This window comes from Chelmon rostratus, chromosome 4, assembly GCF_017976325.1.
Source record: "Chelmon rostratus isolate fCheRos1 chromosome 4, fCheRos1.pri, whole genome shotgun sequence".
Classification (NCBI taxonomy): domain Eukaryota; kingdom Metazoa; phylum Chordata; class Actinopteri; order Chaetodontiformes; family Chaetodontidae; genus Chelmon; species Chelmon rostratus.
Window position 1 is genome coordinate 2,850,154 of NC_055661.1, and position 24,352 is coordinate 2,874,505.

The following is a 24,352-nucleotide window of genomic DNA, read 5'->3' on the forward strand; positions in this document are numbered from 1 at the left end:
GCTGCTCACAGCTGGTTTTCCAGGTTTGTGTCACTCAGTCTTGAGCTGAAGTGAGAGTCAGTTTTGAAATACTAATATGTCTGTGCTGTGCATCTCGATGATTTCATGTTCACATCAGCTGATCCAACATTAAATGGCGAAGCAAATATATTCAGTTCCTTTTGTTTACTTTTCATGTCCTGAAACTTCTCGTCAAATGCTTGAAGGAGTCATCGCAGGCTTTTGTTCTTGCAGAGTAGTAAACACAGTGGTAACTTTATCAATCAAATTTGGAAAAAAAAGAAAAAAGTTGGGCTTTTTCATCACTGCATGCACGTCCCTGCAAACTAGTGTAGACACACTGGCTTGATAATTGTTTGCCCATTTCTTTTGAAAAGTGTGACACTTCACACGTGTTTTTGTTTTCTTGACAGTCACCATGATGCATTGACGTGATATCAACTGCACTGCATTGGGTTGCTTCGTTTTTTTCCTTTTTTTTTTTTTTTTTACTGAAATGCCTCACCGGCCAGATCAAGCAGTCTTGCAGTTTGTATACGGCCTGGAGGCCATAGGTTCCCTACCCCCTGGCATATACTCTTGTAATCGTAGTTTTAGAGAGGTGGTAAAAAAAATGACACTACCTTCCAAACTTTTTGCATCATGTTGGGAAAGATATATATATGTGTTTGTGTGTGTGTGTGTCTATATAAATCATATCATATATCATTATATCATATCATATCGTCCCTGTTTTCCTTTATCTAAGGTGGCACTTATCTTGAGGTTGGAGATGAAAGGTGTACACACATGGTGGTGGAGGAAAACTCAGTAAAGGAGCTGCCATTTTCTCCAACCAAGAAGCTCTTTGCGGTCAAACAGGAGGTAGGCCTTTAGTTTTTAGAGTTCATTTCACTGCTGCCTCCAAGACAAACAGGTTTGACACCTCTGTGATACTGGTCAAGTCCTATCTTGACATCACAGAGTAATGGGTGTACTCTGAGGTTTTGCTTCAGGAGGATACAGAGACAAGGGGGACAGGAGAAAAATAATGAATCCTGTCAGCTTGTTCCTCCTAAACAGAATGCCAAATGATCATCTAATCAGGATTTCTTTTAGGTTAAACCTTAGTCGATGCTGCCTCTGCTCTCGCTCTCTCTGTCTGTGCTGTCAGAGAGAGGGATCAATAATAAATTTCCCCTTCCTGTGGATGAATAATTTGGACCAAGGTAGAACGGTGGTTAAGCTTTAGTTATAACCCTACAGTCAATGCAGCCTTTTCTTTACTGTGCCAGTTTTGTTGGTTTTAAATTGAATATCATTACAACATTTGTCTGCTTGACTCTGTCCAAATCTGGGGGTCTGAAAACACAGTTTTCTCTTCTCTGTTGTAGTGGTTCTGGGGAAGCATTCAGATGGATGCTCGGGCTGGAGAGTCTATGTACCTCTATGAGAAGGTGAGTCTGTTACGGGTAATGTTAATGTATGTGTATTAAAGCTGCTGTACACCACACACCACAAAGAGGTTATTTTTTTCCCTTCTGTGTTTGTGTATGAATTATATATAATAGTATGAAGGCACTGGATTAACTCTGTCCTTAAATTCTCTGTCACATTAATCTTTTTTAATACCTAGTGCTTATATTTATTTGCTCCCATTCCTCTTTCAGTACTTCCCATTTCTGTTGCCTTAAAAATAATTAACTTGAAACCAAACCAAGGACCTCTATTCATGCTCCTCCAGTATCCACAGGAGGGCGGTTTCATAGTTTCTTCGTGCCATTTTCTAATTTTGTAAGTTAAAATGGTGCATGTTAAGAGTTTAGGTGACCTTTTCACCATCCATAAAACTGGACCATATGAAAAATGTTGCAACACTATGAAACAACCAGCTGTGATCAACATTTAGGAATAAGACCGTTTTGACAAGATTGATGTTTCACATTATAACCTGGTCAAAAACATTAAGTTCCCCTGATTTGTGTTTGATTTATGGTGAGTGAGCCTGGGATATCCATCTGTCTGAGTTTCCCTCACTTCTGTCTACAGAGAATGCTTTCTCTGATGACTTCCACAGCTCTCCCTTGCTACTTGTGTCTTTCTTAGCTGCGTTCTCATGTTTTGGCACTGCAGCCTCACAGCAGGATAACTGTGTTCACCTGAATTGCTCGATACTGGAGCTAACTGCTGCACAGTCACTGGTGGTGGCACACCCTAGTGCTAAAGACCAGGGTATGCCAGGGTAATGAACTAATGACTACAGAGTGTCGATCAATTGCATCTCTAGGCAACAGTGATTTTAGGTCTTCCAAGTGGCCACACTCAAGTGGCCAGCCTTTCCTTGAAAGCATTAATGGTCTTCCACCTGAGAGAGAAGTTCACACCCTGCCTCCTTTCTCACCTTCTCACACCTGACCAATCGCTGTGTGAAGTGGCCAATCCTTGTTGAATTTCAATGTTTGAAAACTGTGGAGTGGGGGGCTTTATAACACTGTTGGACAATCTGACAGCACTCCATTTGAAACATGCTGATGCCTTAACCTGTGACCGTCTCCTCCCTCAACACAAACTGTGTCTCTTCTGTTAAATTGAATGACTGAACATGTGCTGGAGAGAAAGCACTGTTTTTGAATGTCATGATGTGCACCTCTCAGTGTTTCTGGAGCTTGTAACTGAATCTTTGTGTTTTGGAGTTCATTATTACTTTACATTCATTATTACTCAAAGGTTACTGGAGCCAAATTGGAACTCTGTTCAGTTACAGCTAATGCTATTGCTTCACATTAAACTTTCCACAAGTGAACGTCTTCATCATGAAGGTAATGCTATGCACTTGCCTCAGAGATCACAACCCCAAATCCAGAAAAGTTGGGACGCGGTGTAAAATATAAATAAAATAGAATGCACTTATTGCAAATGAACTGTGTTCAGCGGTTTGCTTCTTGCATACCCAATCATGATACTATTACCTGTTATCAATCAACCTGCTTACCTGTGCAATGTTCCAGACAGGTGTTTTTTGGAACATTCCACAACTTTCCCAGTTTTTTGTTTCTCCTGTCCCAACTTGCTTGAAATGTGTTGCTGACATTGAATTCAGAATAAGTAGATATTTATCCCAACTTTTTTGGGATGCTATGTAATTGCTATGCAGGTGCTATGTGGATAAATTGTAAGTATACCAGGGGATTATTAGTGCAAAAAGATACAGCAATAAGCAACCACTGTGAGTTGTTGGAGTTGAAGGTGAAGACTGGCAGGTGACTTTGCAGTTTGTGCAAACCTAGTCAGAACGACAGCATTATACAACCAGGAGTTGAGATGTACACGTAAAGAAAAAGATGTACCTTCTTTTTTCTTCATGTGTAGATAAGTGTACAAATTACAAAAGGCTTTTGTTTTAGTGTTGTCATTTTTCCCATGTCGTAATTTGTTGACATACAGCTTGCCTTCATACTACTTTCTATTTTTTTGTACTTATCTTGTTTTCCCCTTTTCTTGTATATTTGTCTTTTTGTCCCACTATACTTCAGAACGACAGCCCCGCCATGAAGAAGGCAGTGTCCCTCCTGTCCCTCACCACCCCCAACAGTAACCGTAAGCGTCGGCGTCTGAGGGACACACTGGCTCAGCTCACCAAAGAGACGGAGATCTCCCCTTTCCCTCCACCACGCAAAAGGCCGTCAGCAGAGCACACCTTGTCCATGGGTTCACTGCTGGACATCTCCAACACCCCTGAGACATGCAAGGCCTTAGCAGGTAAGAGGGAAGTTATTGGGGACTGGAAAATCACTGCTTGATCCAACCCTTAAATCCATTTTACTCCCTGGTTGACAGTTACACCAGAGTTCTGGTCTATTTTCTGGTATGTATTGATGGAAAAATGAAATACTATAATACAGTATTTTCTGATTATGGTTAAATCCCTCTTCCTCACAAGAGAACAGTAACAAGATGAACCCCTCTTCATTCCAGAAGATAGAGTAGGGAAAAGTTCAGAGAGCAAAGGAGACAATACTGTGACCAGGAATAGGACAAGAAGGAGGAAAACGAGGGAAAGGAGGACTAGGTCATACGTGGACGAGAGAAGGAAAAGGTCCTACCTGAGTACAAGTACCCTTCAGCAACCAGAGGAGGGGCAGCAGCAGCCAGGAACATCTGCAGGTCAGGTTTTGCTTCAAGAGTAAGAGTAAGAAGAGGTGTTAGCAGACATCAGGCAAAGTCTAGGCTAATGTAAAATAGTTGCTGAAAGAATGAAAAGAACTCTGTAGTAAGTATCAGTAAATTTTGCATCAGTTTTAACAATGGAACTGAACAAAAGTTTTCAGTGAAGCACTGGATTATGCCCTGGCAGGAGTGTAGTGGACTACAAATGAACATGGACTTGTGCAGGCCAGAGTATCACCTGGCCTGACGGCACAAGTGTTGCATTCAAAGAGTGCTGAAAAAAAAAAAAGTACCTTTACAGGGGCAAATACAAAGCATTCCTTGCTGTACAATAGGTGGGACCATTTATTTGGATGTGATCTGTCTGCACTGACAGATTCATTATGTTAAATTTTTATTTTTGAATCTGACTTTCAATGTGATGAACGTGTTTCCCAAGATTCTTTGCATTTTGCATATTAATAAACAAGAAATACCGTGTTAAATAACAGTAATACATTTTGGGACAGTAAATAAGAGGCTTTGCGGTTTTTAGCCTGCACAGATGTTGCATTGACTGGTTGAAATGACATCTCTCTCAGATTTTAACGGAAGCAGCTAATTTTGTTAATTCAGTGATGCCTGAATTCAACTTTTAGTTGAAGCCTGAGATTGATTGTTAGAAGTGACCCCATCATCTAGCTGATCATGTCACATCTCATGAAAGAGTCACGTAGTAGACAATGTATGCTTATCATATTAATACTTTAAATTTAGCAACTATAATTGCATATAACTGCAGTTACTGTCAAATGATCAAAGCTGAGCCTGATTAGATTCTATAAGGGATTTAAAAGAATTTGATTTGCGAATGAGAAACTGGATACAGATTTAATAAAGTGCTCTCGAACCCTAACCATACTGCGTGGCAATAAACACGTTTGTCTGATTACACGTAGTGTGCCAGTAGTCTGAGCTGTGGGTTTAACTTGGACATTTAAAAAATTTTGTACAATTCCCGACTTTAATTCATCTCCAATTTCATAATGATTGCTGAAAAAACACACCTGGCAATGTCTGTCCATGCTTCAGTGCAGTATTAACAACTTGGCTTCCTCCCTGCCTGTCTTGTTCCTCCAGAGAGTTCGAAGCCATCCAAGAGTTCAACTCCAGTTCTCTCCAAGCAGTCAGCCAGGTGGCAGGTCTCCAAGGAACTCTACCAAACTGAGAGCAACTATGTAGACATTTTAAGCACCATCCTACAGGTAGCAGTGTGTGTCTGTGTGTTTGCACAATGTGGACAATTTCTAACACTCCCTCACAGGTTGGCCAGTCAGTTGCCCTTGACGACAGTTTGAGGCTAAGCTACAATCATTAAGCGTGTGTGTGCGTGCGTGTGTTTGCATGCTCTCACTTGGCCCGTCTTATCAGTTGGTCCCAGCAGAGAGTCAGACAGCTGATCAGTGATGGAGAAAATGACCTGCCTGACCATTTCTCTTTCTGTCTCCCGCCTCTTCAAAATCTTTTACTCTTTTGCTGTTTTTCTTAACTGTTTTTCAACTACTATTCTTTCTCCATTTTAACTGTTTCTTTTTAATCCAGTCTTTCTCTCCCTCTCTCTTTCTGTTTCTGCCTAAACATCTTTCCTCGATTTTTGTCATCCTCCTCTTTTCTGTCTTCCCTCTGTGTCCTCTGTTGTATTCTTCTGGGTAACTGCACCTTGTCCTCACAAAAAGCAGTTTTTCTAAACAATATCTGTGAATATGAGGTTAGTGCCATGGTGCTTTGGAAAGCCTTGAAACTGAAAACTAACTCATCACATGCTGCTGAAATCACCTTTAAAATGCTGCTGTAGCTCCACTGCGGTGCCATTTATCACAGGAAAACACAGTTGAGGCTGACTCCATAATCCAGGCATTTAGTAATCACTGCATGCTAGGCACGCATTGTAGCACTGTTGATTACTGCCTATTTCATAGTCAATCCATGCTCCTTTTTCACTGCACAGTTAGCAGAAGAGAAAATATACTTGATCTGTATTTCTGAGTGCAGCAGTTTCATCTTGCAGCCATTTACTCAGGCAGCAAACCTTTCATTTCAAACCCATGTTCAGATGGACGGCAGACAGTAGTCTGCAAATTAGATTTCATTTTTCAACATCACAACACACATTACACACTGTGTTACTCACACATCAACACAGGTTGACTGCTTATGTGGCTATGACACTAGCATGGTACAGCATACTATCAGTGGAGAGACAAATCACGTTATGCACAACTTTTCTTCTCTTATTTTTATTTCAACCACAACTGTTAATCCTAACTTATTATTCTGGCAGAATGTGTTGCATGATTTAGATTTTTGATTTGTTTGATTTTGTTTTTGTAATTAGTAAGTGTGAGCACAAAGTGGAATAGAATTATTTTGATACTAAATCAAATGAAATACATTTTAATGGTAATGTGAAAGACAAATAATCAAAGCATTTTTATGTCACAAAATACAACCCTGATTCCACAACTGTTCAGTTACAGCTAATGCGAACATGCAAACATCTCCCGCTGCTGTTGCTTCACATTAAACTTTACACAATGAATGTCTTCATTGTGAAGGAAAGAAGAGATTACAACACCAATTCCAGAAAAGTTGGAATGCTGTGTAAAACTTGAGTTAAAACAGAATGCAGTCACTTGCAAACAAACTTTGTTACTGACAGCAGTTTTGCGAATTGTTCCAGCATCCGTGTATTAATCTTTATACAGTCACGTGATCAGAAAGTGGTGATCCTCTCGATCCTGGTGATTACCAATCAACCTGTTTACCTGTGGAATGTTCCAAACAGGTGTTTTTGGAACGTTCCACAACTTTCTCAGTCTTTTGAGTTTATGTCAACAAGGATTAGCAAATGATCACTGTTTTATTTCTGTTTAAAACAGCATCCCAACAGTTTTGGAATCATCTTTTGTTTATGACTGCAAGGTGTATGGCTTTTAGCTAGTTAGCTCACTCGTTTTAAACTGACTGCTGCTTTAAATAAACTCGCAATCCAGCTGAAACATCAGCGTTTCCCACACAGTACACGTTTGCTGCAGTTTCATGTCGACATCCTCCTCACATATAAAGGGAACTTGCAACCCACACACACTCACTCCAGTGTATAATCAGCTCTTCTGTTTATCGACAGTCACAGCTCTCTGTCTCTCTCTCTCTCTGTCTCACTCTCCCTCTCTCTTTCTCTGTCTCTGTCTCTCTCTATCGCTCTTTCTCAGTCATTGTCTTAGTCTTCTTTAACAAAATGAAAATTATGTGAAACCATCCTGAGATGCCAACATCTGCTTCAATGACATGCAGAGACGCACACTGACTGAATCAACATATGAAAATACAGAGTGTGGACACATTAGATGTGTATTTTTATTGTCCTAAAAGAACATATTGAATGACTGAAGCCTTTGAAAGCCTCTTTGAGTATTGCTCATTGATGTTTTGATTTGTGTGCAGTTTTTTGGAACATGTTATGTGCCGGTATTTGCACGCCTCTGATATATCTGTTTTTATTTGAAGCTTTTCAAGCTTCCGTTGGAAAAAGAGGGGCAGGTGGGCGGACCCATCCTGGCCCAAGAAGAAATGAAGACGATATTTGGCAGCATACCAGAAATCTATGAGGTTCATACCAGAATAAAGGTAGTGTGTCCTCACCTGTTTCTGTTAAAGCCCAAGTTTGACCCAGTTATTGGGAATTGGTAATGTCTGAAGAGGAGTCGATCTGTTATTTTTATGTGTGTGATGGTTTGTTTGTCAGGGTGACCTTGAGGAGCTCCTGTCTGACTGGTCAGAGGACAGGAGTGTAGGAGACATCATTCTCAAATATGTGAGTACAAACAGATTTATCCTTGCATGTTTGCCTGTTTATACAAGAAAGTATGACCATTTTATGGATGTCATGATTGTACTGTAATGTATAAAATGTACTGTTGCATGTTTGACACTTCACTGAAGCAGGTGCCAGTCAGAGTCACGTAGCCACGTATGTCAAACCATACAAAAGAATAAAGCAAATATCAAGTAACACTAATATATACATCACGAACACTGGCACTACAAAAAGTAATAGAACACAACTCAACTCAGTTTTCAATGGGTGTATTACATAAAGCAGAATAGTCCGTTGTGTTGTCCCCATTACCACAAAACAGGTCAATTTAATCCAGGTCACAGTGCCACAAAACCAAATCAAATCAAGAAATAGAAAAAGATTAAAATAGCAGCATCTGTATTTGCATTTCAGCAACAGACATTCCTTACAGGATATACGCTGGGTACTCGCGATACCGTCGATCAGTCAGTCAGTTCTGCAGTGTCGGCCTTAGTTCGCAAAGACGGGCAACTCCTAGAGAAACCCCTGCTGTAAATACACAAATCCACTTGATTATTCCTCCTCCTGATTCAGAGTCCAGAGACGTGGCTTAGTTTCTACCATGAGTTGTCAGCTGTTAAGCTATGCTGTGTCATCTGTGAAGTGGTTTTTTTTTTTGTTTTTTTTTTTTCCTTTAGCCACGCCCTGGATGCAAGTAGGTGGGTGTGGAGAGATTTTCAAAATGCAAAATTTCGATGGATTTAGAGTAAAAGTCGTGACACTCGTACATCATATGGTTCTGTATGCTGTCGCTGATATACACTCATCTGTTGGAGACTAAAGCTGTGGTTCCACCAATCACTTTCAGTGTAGTACCCTTAAACTCGTACCTAACTTATCCCTATATGTATCTAAACCCTCTGTCTGTTTTGCGTTTCCACTGCAGATAATACTATTAAAACCTCTTTTGTTGGTCTTGAGAAGTCGCAGCATTTATTAACTGACACACTTGACAACATACTGCTCACCTTTTCCTCTGCTCCGTGACTGCAGATTATACTGTGAGAGTATTTTGAAAACAGTTTTAAACAGAACATTCCCTCTGTGTGAAACCTCATCCTCGTGTCTGTGTGGATCTTCCTCTTAATGCTTCGGACCTGTCCTCATCTTCTTTCTTTCCAGTCTAAAGAGTTGGTGAAGGCTTACCCACCCTTTGTCAATTTTTTTGAAATGAGCAAGGAGACTATTGTTCGGTGCGAGAAACAAAAACCACGCTTCCACGCTTTTCTCAAGGTATGACCTTTGCATTTGTTTTGTGTTTGTTTGCCTAGTTTAGATGATGCATCCATTTGTTCCGGTCTCAGATGCTGGTGTTTTAGTGCGACATCTAGTGGCAGTGAATATCATATAAAGAACCTTTAAGTAGCAAGGTTACAGCCTGTAAAAAAAACAAACAAAAAGAAGCTACATTTTCTAATTTCCAGCATTTGAAAAAAAAAAAAAAAAACGTATTCCTCATTTTCTTGAACAAGACTGTTTCAAACAGCAAGGCAAGCAAAGAAGTGAATTGGGGAGTTGGGAAATTTCACTAATAAATATTCGATCAGATGTTGCTCAAGTTTCTTTTGAGAAGAAGTAAAGGGTTCACTTTAGACTTCTCTGAAAAATGACATGAAATATTCCAAAAACTACATATAGTTGCATTATACCCCAGCATCTCTTTGAACTAATGTCAGCTATTTGGTGTTATCCAAATCTGCAGTCCTGGTAGATGTGTGTCTCTGTTTTGAGGGACAAACACGCGATTAGAGGTTAACTTAAAAACAAATGTAACTGGTTAAAAAAAAATGTTACCTTCCGTCTGTTCTATCTCTTCTATTTTGTGATGGATCAAGCTTTTTGGGGAGTTAGGGGAGTTAGCTTTATCATTCATCAGCTTTAAGATAGCCGTTTTAGGGAAGTAGGGATGTTGGCTTTAAAACAGCTATATCAGGGCCCAAAACTGAGATAAAACAGACAGAATTCTGGTGCGTTAAAATGTATTTTTTAATTGGTTCATCATGTGACCCACACAAGGGGCAGCGTTGGCTGGCTTAATGCCCCCACATTAGGAGACAATGCCACAGCTTGTGTCGTCAAACTAACTGATGATGAAATGAAATTTGTTGCCAACTGTTTATAATCGATTGTAATTGATTTAACCAATTAGTTGTTTCAGTCCTGTCATTGTAATTAACTTTATGAGAGTGGTACAGTATATTTTTCAGGACTGATACACCAATATTACACTGTATTGTGTCCATCATATGTAGCCCTTTTTTAATCTGTGTCTTGTAACCAGGACATGCCCACTCACTGGGTTGGTCATTAAAAAGTCTGCAAAGTAGTGACACTTTGTACATTTCTGGCAAAGCACTTATTAAGAAAATACTGGCTGCTATCTGCTAAAATGGCCTGATAAACTGATATACTTGAGCGAATTGACCCTTAATTTGCTGCTGTTTGACAAACCTTTGTTTCCTGATGCCATTTGTCGCTTCAGTTTACACAAACACAAATGCTGTCACACCCACATTTTCCTTTACAGATCAACCAGGCCAAGCCAGAGTGCGGCAGGCAGACACTGGTGGAGCTGCTCATTAGACCTGTACAGAGATTGCCTAGTGTGGCCCTTCTTCTTAACGGTACCACACACACATACCCCTTTTAAAAACAGGGAAGAAAAAAATCATTTCTTGAGCTAATTACATCCCTCCTTGTCTTTTTCTTCTTATCTTTCTCCTTCCATACCTGCCTCGTTCCTCCACTATCTCCTATTGATACCGTCTGTAATTTCTTTTCCTCTCTGTTCTTTTCTTCTCACCTTTCTCTACATGATTTTCATCTCTTCCTGCCTTTCTGCTTCTTAATAAACTTTACCTTTCTTCTGCCATTCCAGACATAAAGAAGCATACGTCAGATGACAACCCAGACAAGATAACACTGGAGAAAGCAATTGAGTCTCTGAAAGAAGTCATGACGTGAGTTGGCATGACCTCACCCTTCCTCTAGTGATGATCACACAGCAAGCGTTGTTTGATCATTTCCAAACCTCATGTGAACTCTGTCTTATCATTCAAAGTCTTGACCATTGTGTATGTTGAACTTGTAATAATTGACCATTTTTTTTATTTTTATTGAAAGCGCTTTTTAAGACTTTTTTAAAAGCCTTGACATATCTGATACCAGAATTGTAATTTCAAATCGATACTTGATGTTTCAGTGCATTTTCAGATAACTGTGAGGTCATATTCAGCGCTGTGTGACATGAGCTGTATTCAAAATGACTGCATGACTTTTACAATAGCTGTGCGGTTTTCAAGAAATGTGCAGCATAAGGAGAACAATTGTTGCAAATGATAAAGAAGACACAGTAGTAGGGCTGTCAAAATTGGCCAGAAATTACCTTTGATTATTCCCTCTAAGATTAGTATTGCTACTTGTACATTAGCTCAGTATAAAGGTACCGATACACACCTATAGACTGTTGTTGAATTCTTCGCTTGCATTAGCTTGACCTACATTTTCAGTCAATGAAAGTGACTTTGTGTGTAGAGTCTCCAATTGGTGTCGGTCCATGTGTCGTGGAAGATTTCAATATCCCAGACAAATTCCAGCTCCATATTATCTGGTTATGGACCCTATTTTCCCATGTTTTCTGTCCAAGTGACTTATGGAGACAGCCATTTTTGAAGTTTTTCTAGTATTTCCAGACATGAAATGGGCTGCAGTGTAATCCCTCTGGGTGTTGTGCACTATCAACGGCTCAAATTGTTATTCTATATGTCTGAAAACATTTTGGACAGGATCCATACAGAGATAAAACTTTTTGTTATGGGGTAAGATCCATAGCCACCAGACTCCATTTACATCGTAAAACACACTTGATTCAAATGCGACAGAAACAAAACCAAACTCACCAAAATCTTCTTCATCTTTCAACAATCAGCACTCTCGTTTGGTTGAAGTAAACCCTTAATTTACCGAACAGGGAGAGAAGCAAGGGAGAGGGCAGACAAAGAAAAGAATGATTGAGAAAAGAGAATATTTTCACATCGAATTATTTTATCCATGTAGGACTTTCTCGTATTTTCTCGGTAAAAATATGAAAGTATGACAGAAACCCTGCTGTGTATTGTGAACACATTATCCTGTGATTTAAATGGTACACTGATAAAACAATAGTATGTTTAACCAACTCTTACTTCTGTTATTAGTTTAAGATGCTCATTACAAGAGTGCAGCAACATGTCTTTCAAAACCAAAAATGTTCAAATCCTCACATTTGCAAACTAAATGCTATGTGTTATATTTGTTTGTTTGTTTTTTTTAAAGACAAGTGATGGATCATTAAAAGTGTTGCTGATGACTTTCTGTTGGTGAACTTATTGATATATTGGGTAATTGTTTCAGCACTACGGAGATGAACATAGACTTTATTTTCTAACTTCCTCTCTCCCTTGCCTCCCCAACAGTCACATCAACGAGGACAAGAGGAAGACTGAAGGCCAGAAGCAGATTTTTGATGTTGTTTATGAAGTGGACGGCTGTCCTGTAAGTTTTACTGTTGTTTGCATGTATGTGGTTCTGTCAGCGATTTCATTTTTTGTTCATATTATCCCACACGACAAACTGGAATCGTAAGGCTCTTCATGTTGTCCCTGTATCTAAACCTATTGTAGACTGTGTCAAGGGTAGTCAAGCCATAGTTAGATATCCAAGTGTGTTACACATGCTCAGACAGTGACACCATGACGTTTGACCTTCCACCAGTAGTCTGCAAGTCATCAGTAAACTGTTCCAACAAGCTGTTTTGTTGACCTGTGAGACATTAGAAGAATCATTACTCATTTGTCATATAACAACATCTGTATGAAGGCCCTCAAAACATATAATATCTTGATTTGAGAATATAGGTAATAACATTAAATGCATATGACGTACAAGCCAGTAATCATGATGAGAATGTCTGTGATATATGTGTATATATGTGATATAAAGTAATATTTTGGAATTTTGGAAAGATGCCATATTGGGTTGCGACCAATATTTTTCCTTTTTGCCTTTTGCCCATTTTCGGATTTCCTCCCATCTATGCTTCATTTTCTCTCAATTTGGCTGACATGTTACTGTCTCATTTGCTTTTTCCCATCCTCTTCTTCCTCTCTCTCTCTCTCTCTCTCTGTCTCTCTCTCTCTCTGTCTGTCTGTCTGTCTCTCTCTCTCTGTCTCTCTCTCTGTCTCTGTCTCTCTCTCTCTGTCTGTCTCTCTCTCTGTCTGTCTGTCTCTCTCTCTCTGTCTGTCTCTCTCTCTCTATGTCTCTCTCTCTCTCTGTCTGTCTGTCTCTCTCTCTCTCCACATCTTCTCACCTGCTATGCTTTGTCTTCCCTGCAGGCCAACTTGCTGTCCTCTCATCGCAGTCTGGTTTACCGAGTAGAAACAATCGCCCTGGGAGATCAGCCATGTGACCGTGGGGAACATGTCACACTCTTCCTCTTCAATGACTGCCTTGAGGTGAGAATGCACAGAAACACCAACAAACATTTGTCTTGCACAGAACATATTCACACCTAATTTGCCTGCCTTACCATACTCTATTTGGAAGATTTACCTACAGCCCTGTGCTTGAATCTTCATCTAGCTTTAACCTTAACTGAAAAACCTAAATATATTTTTTTTTTCTAAAGGCTTTGGTCACACCAAAATTTAAAACAGTGAAATTGTTATAGTAAAAGCAAAGTCCACTATTTCAAGAAGTGATTACTATTAGAAAATAAATTAATAAAAGTAGTCACTTTATTGTGCTATTAATCCTGGTCCCATTTTATAGTGTTCATTACACATAAGTTACTATCCTTTTCAGAAAGTTAAAAAAGTCTCATCTAGAAAAAATCTCCCAAACTACTGAGTTTAAATCTACATCCTATTCATTCATGTCCTTTTTTCTTTCACCCTCCACTGCCTCTGCTGCATCCTCAAAAGGCTAGAAACTAACATTTCCAATGGTTATGAATGGGAATGCAAGTTTCTCTAATTTTGCTTTTGATAGCGACAGCCATTAACCTGGAACTGACTGCTTAATTTTGTAATGAGAGGCACTCTGGACTACATCTCCTAGTCAGTCGTGTCCTGCTCGATTTTTATGTCCTATACATTTCCAATTTGACAGAAACAAAATCAACCTCACCAACATCGTCATGGTTTCGTCCTTACACTGTTCTAACAGTCAGCACCAACTCTGGTTTGGTCACAATAAACCCTGAATTCACTAGATCACGAAAGGAGCAGGAGAGAGGACAGACAGACATCAGAGAAACCGCTGTGGAAAACAGCATGCAGAGCCAGAAAAGTTTTACATTTAACTTTGGAAGTGTTATCACCAGCCTTCAGTCAAAACAGTTTGTTTTGTCAAAGAATGGAAGTTACCAGATAACAGAAACCCTGCTCCTGGTCAGCATTGATGAAGTGACAGATTGTTGTGATGTATTTTTCACTTGTGAGAGCGTTCAGCAGTCAGTGGTCAGAGCTAGCTTGTCTTCTCTGGCTAACTTGATTTTTAGCTCATCTTTCTTCTCCTTAAAGTGTTTTTCGATGCACTTCAATTTCAAGTGCTCTTTTTTTTCTTCTTTAAGTCACAGTAGCTCTTGATGGCATAACAAACTTGGGCTTGAGGCACCGAACAAGCTCATCCCTCACCATCTACCACAGTGATGGGTCTCAATCATATGGAACATCAACTGGGTGATTCTTCAGACCCTTTGACATCCTTACTTCTGAGACTGTCTTGGCCATCAGTGAAGGTGGAGACTGCAGTCAAGTCACTGCTTTCAAATCACCAACAAGCTGGCAGTTAGCACCTCAGAGATCTTTTTTTCCTTCTTCAACAAAATGCCTTATGGCTGACTTGATGTACAATCCTATATATACTGATTGTACATGTTTGAGTGTTGTACATGAGGCTTGTGCCCAGCTAGTGAAACAGTTTCTGATATTGCAGAAATTTGACAAGTTCATTGTCACTGTGTAACATAGGCCATCACATCTGTGAGCCTACATGCAGCTTGTTGTTTGGTCATTCCCTCTACACAAATGACAGTATCATCCCCAAACATTTGATCTCGGACTCATTGCACATGGTTGGAAGGTGTTTTGTGCCGAGGCTGAACAACCAGAGACCCAGAATTGATGCCCGAGGCACACTGATGTCACAACTAAGGGTTGATGACAGCTCACTATTTGTCTTGACCATTAAAAGCTTGGCAAGTAGACCACCCTGATCCACAGTGTCAAAAGCTTTCTTCAGATAGAAACTAAACTCCACTGGACACGGCCACGATACAGCCGCTGAAGCTGATCGCGGCCATTCTAAACAAATTTTGTGATTCTACCAGAAGTGCAGCAGTGCCCAGAAGCTGATCTCTGCAGACCACACGTCTCGTGTCTCAGGAAGTTTAGACACTGGAACGGCATAGAGAGCCCGGTTAATTTTTTAAAATAAAACACCCTGTGCCGACTCCAGATCCTATATAAACAATAAACACAATTAAAACAGACAAAAAAAGAAACCACCTATCTATATAGCCAGAATGTGATGCAGCTGTGCCCAGTGAAATATCACACTAAAAATATATTCATGTGGGGAAACCAAACAGCAGTTTCCATTGAATGGTTAGATCTTAAACCAAATTGCATGGGATGTATCAACGGTGGAAGTGATAATTGATAACAATGGGGGTGATGTGAATTGAAAAATAGAGGCGTAAAAATGGAATTTACTTCCACCCAAAATGTCAAAGCTATGTCAATCAAAAACCATGCCCACTGACTGACCACTGTTCCCTGTGACACTGTGAATATTTATGTGCCCTCCAAGTAATCCCCTGGGTTTTGCTCGCAAATCCCACAGCCTTTGTGCCTGAATGACAGTTTGGAAGAATTTCCACCTCTTGCACTTCAGGATTGCAGAGTTGAAGAGTTTATGCTTCCTTCTGATTAGCTGTTGTGTTGTTTCTTTATTTTGATTGACTGTGATTGTAAAATGGCATTAGACTTTGGAGGAAAAGCACCTGCCTTACTGCACCCTCCCTGCTCAGCCATTTTGCAGTTACCATTTGCCATTGTTTGTGCTCCTTTATGCAATTTAGTATTTGTTTGCAACAAATTCTCCTTGAAGGATTTTTTGAAGCCATCCACATCTCACACTCACTGTGTTTACAGTCTGAGTCTACGTCAAGTGAACCCAGTATTATAGTAAGATTTTTGTACATCTTGTCAGACCCGTTTGCAACAATGTATAAAAATCAGATTTTTCAAGATGCTATTCTTTCCTCAGATTTTTGAGTCTTATAATTGTTTCTTTTCTGTAAGGGAATAGAATGTTGTTTTTCCTTCTGCGATCCAGGATTTAAATGTGTGATCCATTTTATTAGGCTTGAACCTGGGATCTTAAGCATACCATTGAATTACTTGTAATTTATGGTCTAATTTTAATTGTCCTTTTATCATATTCCAGATTTTTAATTGGACTTTGTTCCATGGATTCTGTATTATTTATAAATTTTCCCAATTTTTTGTGTTGGGAATTGGCTTAGCTGAATTGGGGCATGGAGAGTTCAATGTCTTTCAACCTGGCGTGAAATGTTTCGATACATGGTTAACGGTCTATTCTGGGCTGCATGAAATAATCATTAAAAAAAAGTCCTATTCCTCCGTCCTCCTTTGGAAGCTGTAGTGTTTTGAGTTTATCCTGCGGTTTTCCCTCTGCCAAGCAAATCTGGAAATAATTTTATTCAATTCAGATCTTTTTTCAGGAAATTTCTACAGGAGGTGCTTGGGATAGGAAGAGATCATGAAAAACTTTTTTTTTTTTTTTTAGTCCTCTGACTAAGACAGATGAAAGCAATGAGCTTTCATCAATTCAGTTTCCTTGTTGGGACTTTTTGGGTAAATGTATTCCTAGATATTTCAATGAGTTAAGGTGCAATTTCTCTCTAAGGCGTTTTAGGGCTGTATAATTATAAGTTAAACAGTTTAAAAACAAACTGTTGTCCTGCCAGTTTCCAACCTCAAGGCCAGGTAACATTTCAGGGAAAAGGGGATGAACTCTCCTACTGTTTCCTTTACTCCACCCCGACACCAACCCCGGCTGTTGTTACTTTTTTGTGCAAAGCAATACTCCAACAATGTTGTTACTCCATGTAAAATTATGAGTTTCACTATCTTTACCTCTTCAGTGCACATGCCTCTTTCCTCACTCTTATTTTCAAACAAAAATCTGGAAACAAATGCCGTGTGTCCTGTGTTGCTGGTAGTTGCTCGACTCTGAGGACAACAGAAAGCAAGCTGTTTTTATGACAGCGGGACCAACAGTTCTACCACTTGCAAATGTTGCAGGATGCTGAAAAGTTGTCTGTTCCACTTTAAATACATTACAAGAGCAACAGACAAAAACAGCTTTAACGGGAACTGTGAAAGAGGCTTGATTTGAAGTCAACATTAAGCAGCGAAATTGGCCTATATGATCCACATTTAAGTTTCTTCTTTCCCGGTTTGGCGATAACCTAGATCACTGTCTTATTCCATGATGGGGGCATTTTAGGACCTGTTAAGGTTGTATTGCAAGCCCGAAGAAGTCTGGACATGTCCGAAAATCAATAAGCCTTCCAACCTGAGGTGAGGCTGCCTGGGCAGGTAACTTATTTGCCTTGAGCCTGAAGATGGCGCTGTTTAGCTCTGGCTCACAGCTGTAAATATTTGATTTTGGTCCTCTGGTGGAAAAGGTGGGTTTGGAGAGTTAAGGGCAATATGTTTCTCACCCTCTAGGTGCAGTTGTGTATATTACAGCTTGTAGTACTTTTTAAATGTTCTTATTTCTTGTATTTCATCTTGTTTGAGCTGTATCACTTTAGAGTCACAGTCCCTTAATATAATATTTTCTCACCTACTCATATTTTTGTAGCTTTCTTGCAAGAATTGTTAATATTTCTGTTTTTGATTTCCTGTGAATACATTTATGTTGTTCTTAATTTTCTTTATTTTTGTCATTGGATTTTTTTGTTAATTTTTTATGCTTACTCAAGATCTTTTAATTCTTAATTAAGGTCTCCTAGTCTTAATTGTTTTTCTCTTTTTATGGACACAGACAGATATTCTTCCCCCAATGACTACTTATAAGGCGTCCCAAAGTATAGCTGAATCAACCTCCCTCATATTGTTTTCTTCTAAAATGATTTTTATTTCCTTTCTCATTTCTCTCATTTGAGCCTAATATTATGGGTTGTCACGTACACTTGTATTTAGCCTCCACAATGTTCTTCCCATATTATCACTAATATGTATAGTGCAAGACAGAGGAGCATGATTACAAAAATAATTACGTCCAAAATCACCACTATGCATGGCTGGTGATCTCACTTTAGCACACTAAACACTAAAAATATCTCTCCCAGGGACCAAACATGAAACAAAGACAAAGATGAAAAGGCTTAGAACAATTGTTTCAGAGGCTGAGGCTCTTTTCAAAGCCGGCATAAGGTAAAGTCCCATATGGTGACAGCAGTGGGACCCTAATATGTGCCCTCATACCAGCCAAACTAAAAAAAAATAACAAAGATTGGGGGACGGGGGTCACTTTTTGAATTCCTTGTGTAGCTGCCCGTTGCACTGGGTTCCTGATCTCCATGTCAGATGCACCTTCTCCCATAGTAGTAAGTATACCAGCCATTGGGCTTCTGTGCCAGTGTGCCCCATGAATTCTGAGCTCCCGTGACGGGGGAAGGTCAAGTGTTCTTGTCAACAAGTTATCCAGAAACCAACTGTGTTGGTGCCGTCTCTGGGTAAATCCTTTAAGTGCTCGACACCCCTGGTCTATCAGTCTGGCTTCCAGATTAGCTTGGCACTAATATTAGTTGAAGACTATTGGATTGATAAACCCAGGGATTTTAGGGTTATTTCACAAAACCTAGCACTAGAAAATGAAGCAGTCATCCTTTCAGTGGTGGAACCGGACTTAACTCCAGTTGCTGTGTCACCTGAAGCCTGTTTCTGTTTTCATTCAGCCAGTGATGTTATGCCTCCATCTTCTTTGTTTTTCTTCCTCTGTACCTTGTTTGTTGAGGGAGTATGTTCTTAAACACATGCTGAGATCCATGTGCACATTCTGTGATGAGGAGGAAAGAGCCCTTTTGCAGAGCAGCAAGATCAATTAATGCGTGTGCAGTCTGTCACTGCTGACACAGTCAGTGTGTGTCTTAATTAGGGGCAGCATAGAAAAGAACAGGGCAGGCAAACATGGAAGAGATGAGGTGGGTGGCTGCACTGATTCAGGAGTGTCAGCAACTCCTCCCAGTGAGTGTGTGTGTGTGTGTGCGTGTGCATGTGCAGAACAGCCACACACATGGATTTCTGACAGTTTTCCATGTAGCCTTCTATGTATATTGAGTGAATGTTGTGTTAGAGTGGATGGCCAACCACTCCCCTCCATCATCACTAATCATTGACTAACTCTTGCATTCATATAGCCACTCTCTCTGACCCTCTTCACTCGCCATGCCAAAATAACAATGACCTATGATGTAGTGTCTTGTTTCATCCTCTCCTCCAGCTCTCTCTCTTTCCTTTCACTCCTCTTTCTCAGCATCTAATTAACATGGCATTAATGAGTTGCATCATTTACCTCTATGACGGCCTCATTGATTTATCGCCAAGTACCGATAGCAGCTTCACGCACACACTGCAAAATGCACCCACACTCAATTTTAAAATCGCATGCACTCACAAACACGTACAGGTTGTTATTTGTTAGTTGCCTTCCTATTTACCTCCAAACCTCTACCTCTGATTTTTAATTTGTGTGCGTGTGTTTCTGCAGATTGCAAGGAAGCGACACAAGGTGATCAATACATTCAAGAGTCCGCTAGGACAGACGAGACCACCACCGCCGCTCAAACACATTGCGCTGATGCCGCTGTCCCAGATTCGGAGAGTTCTGGACCTGCAGGATACAGAGGGTAACACTGACAACACACACACACACACACACACACACACACACACTCGAAACTAATGCAGGCACTGCTTATCACTTCACCCCTGTGTCATTTGAGGATGTTTATTTTCAATCTTCACTCCATTTGAATATCCAGTGGTTAAACACCCTTTTGAAGCATCCCTGTAACACAGCACTGATGATGACAAACCAACTCCCAAGATCTCTGCTCCATTTATTTGAACGCAATTGATGGTAGAAGCCGATTCTGAGTATGTTCATTCAAAGATGCTTCATGCTCTGAGATCGGAGTCAGCTGCTAAACCTCATTCATTCCCAAGGTGCATTTTTGGTTTTAAGTCTATTATTTAAGTATAACGTCACTTTAATAATTTCTTAAATTAAGAATGTTGATTAGGAGCTGACTCAAATGTTGGTTTGAGGTTTCCTTTGAGCCACCAACAAGAAAGCATTACTGTCGAAGCAACTTAACTGTCGAAGTTTTGCTTCGACAGTTGAATTTTTGGTTGGGTGCCCATGTGAGCATCAGACATTGAACAGGCTTTGCTTGCTGTAATCATTCCTCCTGTCCATACTGGCCATAAAAACAGCCCATACTAATGTGTTTTAATCCATTGAAAGCACAGTGATGACAAAATCCACAGCCATATACAAATTTTCATGTACAAATGAGTTTCAGCTTATATTATTTATACGATGATTACATCATTGGAGCCATGACACTTCCTTTGTCTGTGAAAATTTTTGAGGGAACTATATCAAGCGTAAATTTCACAATTATAATTAAGACCCTCAATCTGGTAATAATTGCTGTTCAGTAACATGGTGACACTACACCGACAGGGCTTTATGACATATGTATTACTGCACAAATGTTCATCGGTAAAAATGGAAAATTAAAACAGACGTCAAATGATAACCTATGAGCATCATGGAACTGAGCAACAAGAGAACTACCAATGCTGATGAAGCCACACAGTAATGACAGAAGCAGAACCATCATTTAACCATGGGAGGATAAGTAGGGCAGCAAAAAGTCACAGGACAGCTAACAGACACACTGCTGCACATCTTTCTATGGGCTTCCTCATCACCAGGGTTAAGTATCATTAAAATGTTTCTGAGGAGTTCTCCTTCCTTTCCTCAAAGTCCTGGAGTTTTTCCTGATTAAGGACAGCTTCAGGATCCTACATTTTAGGGTACAGTGTGACAAGCTGACAGGAATAAGTGAAGGAGGTTCCAAAGCAAGTGTTTCCTACAGTATGGTGTTTGCTTTATTTGGTCTACCCCTGTAGTTTCATGTGAGAACACATTGTTTAGAGACAGATGCTATTTTCATACAGGGACCAGTAATGATTGATGTTTGTAGAGTTTGGATAAAGCACTGAAGTTTATTTGTCTTGCATGTTTTTTTTTTCTTCTACTGCTTCTGTCTGCTCTTGTCTTCCCATCTGTTTCTCTTCCCTTCCTCCCTGTCCAACACCCTTCCTCAATCATCCTTATCCGTTTCTATCTCATTATCTTCATCTCAATCTCTCTTCACTGGCCGATTTCCCTCCTCCTTTCTTTCTGTCACTGTTCATTATTTCCTTTCTTTCACTCCATCACTGTCCATCTATCGCTCGCTCTTTCACTTCCTCCCTTTAGAGTGTGTGAATGCATTTGCCTTGGTGGTTCGCCCTCCAACTGAACAGGAGAACTTGTTGTTCAGCTTCCAACTGGCCGGAGAGGAAACAGTTAAAAGCACCTGGCTGCGAACACTTTGCCGCCACGTCGCCAACACCATCTGCAGGGCTGATGCGGTGAGTCACCACACACTCACGTACACACACTCAAAAGAAAGTAGGTAGTTTGACCGATTGACAGGCAGGGAAGGAAGCTGTGATAGCTCTGTCAGCACTGAAAGAACCTCTTCAAAAACAAATGGGTCCAGTCACCATCCTCAAGCCACAGGAACAAGTGTTGTACTACTGGCAATTATTGCATTGTGTCAAAAACCCAGGACCCATATGAGTTTGGGTCCACGCTTTATCTGGTCAGTCGGGTCCCATTATGACCACAGGTCTTGGGTCTGTTCGATATTATTCGTATTATCATAATGCCTGTGTTTGTGTGTGTGTGGGTGGGTGGTTCCAGTGTTTCAGAGGTGTTGGTTTAATTGCACTGGTTTAGTGCAGGAGTTGTTTATGCTGCTAGCTAAGCTGGGCTTCAGCAGTGAAGAATGGGATGTAGCAAATTTGCCTGAAACATGGTAACAATGAGCTACTATGATCACTCTCTCAATGTCTTTTCAAATACAAAACTACAAATATATACTCTGTCAGGGTGCGGGCCAAGTATGTTTGAAATGAGATCTGGCACCAGGATCAATTATTATAAAGCAACTCTACTTATTATTTACCAACTCCAAAGAGTGGATTTAGATTTTTAAAAAGACCCAGTCATCTCCTGTAGTCTTTAGCAAATGTTAAGGAAGAAATAGTGGATTTGTTGAGGACAATTTTCAGCTCTGGATTAATCCACATTTGGTGCTCCAGTGAGAATTTCCAGCAGCAGGAAGGCTTTGTTCAAATAAGCTAGTGTGCGTGTGTGTGTGGTAATAAACGACCATGTCACCCAGTGTATTGATGTATTTTTTTTATTTGTTTTTGGACAACAACAGTGCTCTATGCCACAGTGGAATACAGGCAATACCTGTTAGTTCTGTGTATATATAGTTATACAATTCCTTGCTGCTTTTGGTCTTGTCATGGGATTTTTTGTATGTTTTTTGCAAGAAAAACATAGAATATCACTAACCTTATCCATTAATGGTTTGGGGAAATTATGGAAAAGTGACTTGTTATGGGCTGATTAAGCTTTATGAGCCCACTGGAAGATATGGAGGTGAGGCTGTCTGCTGTATTTAGAGGATCAAACAGCAGGGGGCGATGTTGGCCTCTTTCTGCCTGCCGTCTCACAGCTGCATTCCTAATTCTGTTTTCACTGGGTCAGCGCTGCAATGTGAATACCAACGAGATAGAGCCTCGCTTGTTAACAGGCCCTCTGCAGGGTAAGGGGGAGAGAGAAATACAGACTGTGCCTGTGTGTGTGTGGGTGCAGCAAAGCATAATGTATCTATTGGTATTGATTACATGAATTGCACACTTCAGGTCATGATTTATTATATTGAGTTTGAGGCTGTATTGTATTTTGTCTTGTAACCAGGAGGATCTGATTCAGTGTACAGACCCAGACTCACTTCAGGTCAGCACCAAAGACATGGACAGCACCCTAAGCAAAGCCTCCAGGGCCATCAAGAAGACCTCTAAAAAGGTAAAGGCAGAAGAATTGGTTTCTCATCACTAACCTTTCCTTTTGCAGGCTTCCTTTTGCTACATAAGCCTATTCACTTTTATAAACTGAGTCTCATCTCAAACCTATCTGGCTACATAGCTAAGTGTGGTAGAAATAGAGGGGTGATGGAAACAGAGGGCAGCACGGTGCAGAACAGAGCAACTCATTTCTGTTGGCTGCACTGACACTCTCAAGTCCGGTGCTGAATGCAGTGAAGTCAGCTAAACTAGTTTTGAACCAGACGCTGGTACAACCTCCTGCACAGCTGTCCAGTGTGATTGACTCTTCAGCTGACAGAGCTGTCAGCAGCCACGCAGCAGAGAGATATCTACCCAAGCGCCAACTCTGGGGTGACCTGAGTGTCCTCATTTGGTTAAAGCCGTAGTTCAGAGTGACATGACTTTATAAATAGTAGTCCAGATCGTGAGGCAAATATTCTAATTGTTTAATGCTGAATTACACAGGAGCATGAATGAAATTATGCACAAGACATCTAGCATAGACCTTTCCCTTTAATGTAATTGTGCAGTCATAAAACAATGGGCTAGGGTTGCAGTCTGCCTCAGATTTTTTTTAGTTCCTCTTTCCAGCTTATCCAGAGTGGGCAGCTAAAGGATTTGAATATTTAACAGAACAGAAGCATGATACTGCCTGAAAGGAATCTTTGGAACAAGCAGATAAAGATATGTGACATTGTAAAACAGTCTGTGAAAAGTGGTTCATCTGATTTTAAAGCTGCTTAAGGAAATATTGGAGGGAAAAACTGAGAGCAGTGAAGGTGTAGAGGTTAAAGAAAGGTTTTGGTGCAGACTGTCTGTTCTCTGTGTTAAGAAGTTAGCTGCTTTTCCTGATACTGTGACCTTCAAAACATCCTCATATGCGGAGGTCAGGTTATCTGTTCAAGAAATAGTTTGCATGTAATCATTTTTGACTACTGCTTAAACAGATAAAACAGGCAAAAGCACATAATACTTGCATGTAATAGTA

At 40.2% G+C, this 24,352-nt stretch overlaps 1 protein-coding gene across 4 annotated transcripts in view; it reads left to right on the plus strand.

The window, feature by feature from the left end:
• Positions 1-24,352, plus strand: part of ect2 (epithelial cell transforming 2) — a 51,230-nt gene that overhangs the window by 18,693 nt on the left and 8,185 nt on the right. For all 4 annotated transcript variants that reach the window (XM_041934978.1, XM_041934979.1, XM_041934976.1 and 1 more), the window contains 14 exons: positions 749-864; positions 1,374-1,436; positions 3,513-3,738; positions 5,266-5,390; positions 7,693-7,812; positions 7,931-7,999; positions 9,167-9,277; positions 10,572-10,668; positions 10,923-11,004; positions 12,499-12,577; positions 13,417-13,536; positions 19,892-20,030; positions 21,677-21,831; positions 23,237-23,344. In XM_041934978.1, the coding sequence (XP_041790912.1) occupies positions 749-864; positions 1,374-1,436; positions 3,513-3,738; positions 5,266-5,390; positions 7,693-7,812; positions 7,931-7,999; positions 9,167-9,277; positions 10,572-10,668; positions 10,923-11,004; positions 12,499-12,577; positions 13,417-13,536; positions 19,892-20,030; positions 21,677-21,831; positions 23,237-23,344 (1,610 nt within the window). The remainder of the gene's footprint in view (positions 1-748; positions 865-1,373; positions 1,437-3,512; positions 3,739-5,265; positions 5,391-7,692; positions 7,813-7,930; positions 8,000-9,166; positions 9,278-10,571; positions 10,669-10,922; positions 11,005-12,498; positions 12,578-13,416; positions 13,537-19,891; positions 20,031-21,676; positions 21,832-23,236; positions 23,345-24,352) is intronic.